At 56.4% G+C, this 5,003-nt stretch overlaps 1 protein-coding gene across 1 annotated transcript in view; it reads right to left on the bottom strand.

Moving 5' to 3' along the window:
- Positions 1–1,100: 1,100 nt before the first annotated feature.
- The window catches only part of LOC103593005 (signal-induced proliferation-associated 1-like protein 3), a 218,448-nt gene continuing 214,545 nt past the window's right edge, over positions 1,101–5,003 (bottom strand). The window contains exons 17-18 of the mRNA XM_008575915.1: positions 2,461–2,626; positions 1,101–1,574 (exon numbers count right to left, since the gene is read on the bottom strand). Of these exons, the coding sequence (XP_008574137.1) occupies positions 1,233–1,574; positions 2,461–2,626 (508 nt within the window). The 3' untranslated portion in view covers positions 1,101–1,232. The remainder of the gene's footprint in view (positions 1,575–2,460; positions 2,627–5,003) is intronic.

The following is a 5,003-nucleotide window of genomic DNA, read 5'->3' on the forward strand; positions in this document are numbered from 1 at the left end:
TGGGGAATTCCCACTGAAGGGCCAATCCCACGAGGGCGGGGGTGTTCTCTAACCTGCTCACAGCTGCATCCTCAGTGCCTAGCGCAGAAACGTGTGCAGGAGGCAGACAATGATTGGAGGACCAGGGTGCTCTGGAGCTCAAGACGGGCGAAAGGACTAGCCTGGGGCTTGGGGGAAACTTCCAGGCAAGGCTTACTGAGCCGGGCCCTGATGGATAAGCCAGAGCTGCCCAGGGGAGGGCTGGGGAAAGAGCATGGCAGGCAGAGGGAAGAGCTATGTGGAATGCCCTGAGGAGGGAAAAGTCTGGTGGGTTCCATGAGGTACAGGGGCTGAGGTTGGGTCCTGGGGTGGGAGCCCCAAAACATCAGGGCAAGGAGTATAGATGCAGATACTAGGTCGATGGGGGAACCATGGAAGAATTTTAAGCGGGGAGATAAACTCCCTCAAAAAAGTCCCAGAGTCTCCTATCCCATCCCCTAAAAGTGTGTGAGAGGCTCCGTCCAGATGATACAGGGCACAATCCCTCTTCTGAATTCAAGATTTGTTTGGATTTGTGAAACAGTAAGGTGTGCAGATGCTGTATATTACATCACACACCCCAAAGGCCAGGCAGCACCCTGTATTCAACACACCAGTGTCATGCAAGGAAACAAATTACTCATACCAAGTGGCTTAAATAAGAACTATAAATAGCCTCACGTCCGTTCAGGTCGGGTTTTGCTGAGCCTGGCACAAACTTACATATGGCCTTTCAGTTTTAGAGCCTTTAGGATATGGAGTGGATCAAGGGCACAACCGACTCTAGCTGGCTCCTGGCTTTCTGATGAGGGTGTCGTGCATGGGCGCCCTGTTCATGGGGATACTCAGTAAATAGTTGCTGGATGAATAAAGGGGTGGATAAGTCATACTCCTGCACCTTGTCCCCAAGTGTTGCAAACTTGGGGGGGAGTCAGGTAAGTAAATAAATGCGCATGAAGCAAGCTACTTGGTGCTGGAACAGGGAGGCTGGGGGTGTGGTTCAGGGAGCTGGGGGCAGCTAATGCAAACCCTGATCCTTAAGGCCTACACCTAGAAGGCTGACTTCCTCTCCCGGTACCTGGTGACCCTGGTCCCTGGGTGTTCCTGACTCCCAGATGACCCCCAGGACACCCCCTGATGCTCCACCATCAGGCTCCCCAAGGCTCATGGGTATCCTAGTTCCCTTACCCCGATGACCCTGACACTGATGACCTCTAGTCTTTGACCGTCAGGTGACTTCCCCTCTCAAGTGTCCCCCACTTCCCAATCCTGGGGTAACTTCCACACCAGCCCTGGTGCCCAGGCTCACATTTCTTCTCTGGGAAGCTGTTGCTGGTGGCAGGGCCAGTGCTGGGGCCGCCGCCAGGTGGGTGGGGGTGCTGGTGCTGGCGGCGGGCGGGCAGCGTGCTGGAGGGGAAGGTGCAGGTGCTGCTGAAGAGCACATCACTGGGCAGGCCCGGCTCCAGACCAGTGGGGCTGGCAAAGCTGGGCTCCCGACGCCCGCTGCACAGGCTCTCATCTGATAGTGTCCGCTGCAGGCTCTTCTGTGGTGACTGCTGCCAAGAAAGGGGTGGGATGCAGGGCAAGGTCACAGCCTGACCTATGGTCACATTCCTCAGAGGTTTCTTCCCATCCCGAACGTTTGTGGTAAATTCTTACCCACCCAGTATCCATCTCTGCCCCCTTGCTGATCAAAGAGCCCCAATTTTCCCCTAGAAGTCTCCCCCACCCCCAACTTGTGGCCGACCCCACCCTGCAGCTCCAGGTGAGGGCCCGAGATGGACGCCTCCCTCAGGGAGCTGGTGCGAGCTGAGCGGGACCGATGAGAACCAGTGCTGGGGCTCGGCGGGTACCACTGGGGTTGGAATGCTCTCTTCCCCTAGTGCCCTGGGCTGGAGGGGCCTAACCCAAGAGATAGGGGCTACCTTGGGCCCCACAAGAGAGCACCTGCCCGAGGGTGAGGCCAGTCAGGAGGCAGGGACAGGAGGTGAAGAGAAGCAGGCAACACTGGAGTCCCACGGTGCCCGCTGCTCCTGCCTTCCTCGTTCTTGGGTAACAAGGGTCTCGACTTCCCCTGGGATCCCCTGCCCATTGTTGGTTCATGCAGTTTGCACGGATGGGGGCTGTTTCTTTCCTTGGCTCCAGGAGAAGAACATGAGACCCGGGTCTTCCCAGAGGCATGAGGTACTCTAGTACTGGATAAAGTGCCTGCATGCCTGCCTGGGCTGGTTTAAACTGAAATTCTCTCCCTGACTAATGTGACACCCTGACTCTCGGCCATGAATCTACAGATGCCCAAACAGGGCTGGCATATGCTGATGGCTGAGGACTCAGGGAGAGAGGGTGGAGTGACCGCAGGGAGTGCCACCCTCCTCTCCATCCTCCCCTAGGCCACTGGGTTGCTGACTCTGTGGGGAGTCGGGGGCAGTGGCCGCTACGTACTCCTGTGTCTCTCTCCTGCTCTGGCCCCAGGTTGTCCATGATGATGAGTTTCTTCAGGTCGTCCTCGATGGTGGACTTGTAGTTCTTCCGTGGGGACCGCAGGTCTCGGAGGGATGCTCTCAACCGTGGCTGCCCAAAGACGTTTTTTGTGTTGGTGTCCACCTGCCTGGAACAACAGTGTCAGGGGTCAGCGGGGTCTTGAGGAGGTTCCAGTCACTTCTCAAAGCTGTTCCAATTCAAGAAGGCCGGCCGCAGCCCCTCTACCTTGCCTGGCCAAAGTGTGACAGAAGAGCACCCTGGCTCCTCCTTCCACACACGCTTCCTGGGAACCTGCTGTGTGCCACGCCTGTTCCTGGTGCTGGGGACACGGCGGTAAACACAGACGACACGAGTAAGGGAGACTGATGTTGAACAAATGAACAGAGAGACCCCGTAAGTAGGAAGAGAGATGTTCTGAAGGAAAATAAAGTTAGGGGAAGGGATGGGGATCGATGGGGATCGGGGATGGCTTTTCTGTTTTTTTAAAAAGATGACCGGTAGGGCCGGCCCGTGGCTCACTCGGGAGAGTGCGGTGCTGATAACACCAAGGCCCCGGGTTCGGATCCCATATAGGGATGGCCGGTTCGCTCACTGGGTGAGCGTGGTGCTGACAACACCAAGTCAAGGGTTAAGATCCCCTTACCAGTCATCTTTAAAAAAAAAAAAAAAGATGACCGGTAAAGGGATCTCAACCCTTGACATGGTGTTGTCAGCACCACGCTCTCCCAAGTGAGCCACGGGCCAGCCTGGGGGGATGGCTTTTCTGAGGGGGAACATCTGAGCAGAAACCTGGAGGAAGGAAGGAAGGAATTTACACAGCAGCGGAGCATTCCAGTGAGGGACAGCAAGTGCCAAGGTGTGAGGGGGACAAGCTTGGTGAGTGTGAGGAGTGCTGGGGAGGGGAGGGCTGGGAGGGGACAGGGGCCACAGTGGGGACTTGGGATTGCATCTGGGGAGCCTCTGAGGGCTCTGAGCTGGCCAGTGTTAGGTTCTTTTTTTTTTTTTTAAAAGATGACCGGTAAGGGGATCTCAACCCTTGACTTGGTGTTGTCAGCACCACGCTCAGCCAGCGAGCTAACCGGCCATCCCTATATGGGATCCGAACCCGGGGCCTTGGAGTTATCAGCACTGCACTCTCCTGAGTGAGCCACGGGCCGGCCCCAGTGTTAGGTTCTGATTTGCATTTCACAAGGGTCCCTCTGGGTGCTGGGCAGAAAACCGGCCTTTGTGAGGATAGGGGCAAGGTGGGAGCAAGCAGGTGGGGAGCAAGCTCCTGCAGCTGTTCAGGTGAGAGGTGAGGGTGGCCTGGAGAAAGGATGGGCCTCACAGAGTGAGGATGCCCTGGTGGGGGACTAGCCCCTCTGAGCAAGTGCTGGGTGGCAGTCGGCAGACCTCTGGCCTAGGTGCTCTAGGACTGGTTAATGGAGCTCCCCAGCCTTGGTTTCCTCATCCGTCACACGGGGTGGTAGAGCTTACATACGATGGGGTGGCTGGGAGGATCCAGAAACGAGGCATGTGAACCCCGAGCAGGAGACTGGTGCCCCCTGTTACTGCCCCTGCTTTTCTGCTGGGCCTCCTGTTCCAGAAGGTGACATGTGTGCCAGCTCGCTCTGATCATCACCCTCTTCTTCAGCATTCCCAAAGCCAACTGCCTTCCTGAACACCTGGTGATTTCATGGCGATTGAGGCACAGCCTGGGGTTAAAAGTGGGAGCCCTGGAGGTGGACAGGCCTGGATCTGAGTCCTGCCTCTGCTCACTCCTGCTATGGGACTGTGGGCAAGTTCCACCACCTCTCTGACCCCTGGTTTCCTCATCTGGAAACATGCTTACCTCAGAACACTGTTGTGGGGTTTTCTGCCAAGCACTTGGCCAGCACCTGACACAGAGCAGATCCTGAAAAATGAGGGCTGCTCTCGTCACAGTTTACCTGAGGCTGACTAGCACCCTCCCAGCTGCTCAGCCCCTTACCACCTTGGCCGGGCTCCACAGCCCATCACCCAGGGCTCCACAATTCCCTCTTGGCCAAGGCTGGCCCCGCTGTGTTTCCAGGTCCTCCACTCAGTGGCCTCCAGGGCCATGCTGACTTCCCCTGTCTCCTCTTGCCAGCCTTTGGGCTCAGGTCTTACTTCCCTGGTGAAAACCGGGCCCTGACCTGAGGCATCGCTACCCCCCAGGACAGAAATGATGACAGCTAACAGGAGCACAGCCCTCGCCGTGCACCCGGCACCGTCCTGAGGTCACCAGGCATGCTAACTTGTTAAATCCACACAGTAGTCTTCCTAGGGAGCCACTGCTATCATCACCCCCATTTTACAGATGGGAAACTGAGGCACACAGAGGTTAAGGTAACTATATAACACTGTCCCTGACTTGAAGATCATTGTTTCAACATACTACCCTCATCGTTTTTCCTCAGAGCAGCTACTGCAAGCTATAATTGTCTTCATGTCTTTCCTACTGTCGGTCTACACAGCTGAATGTAAACCACACCACAGTGAGGTCT

This window comes from Galeopterus variegatus, unplaced genomic scaffold, assembly GCF_000696425.1.
Source record: "Galeopterus variegatus unplaced genomic scaffold, G_variegatus-3.0.2 Scaffold1256, whole genome shotgun sequence".
In the NCBI taxonomy this organism is placed as follows: Eukaryota; Metazoa; Chordata; class Mammalia; order Dermoptera; family Cynocephalidae; genus Galeopterus; species Galeopterus variegatus.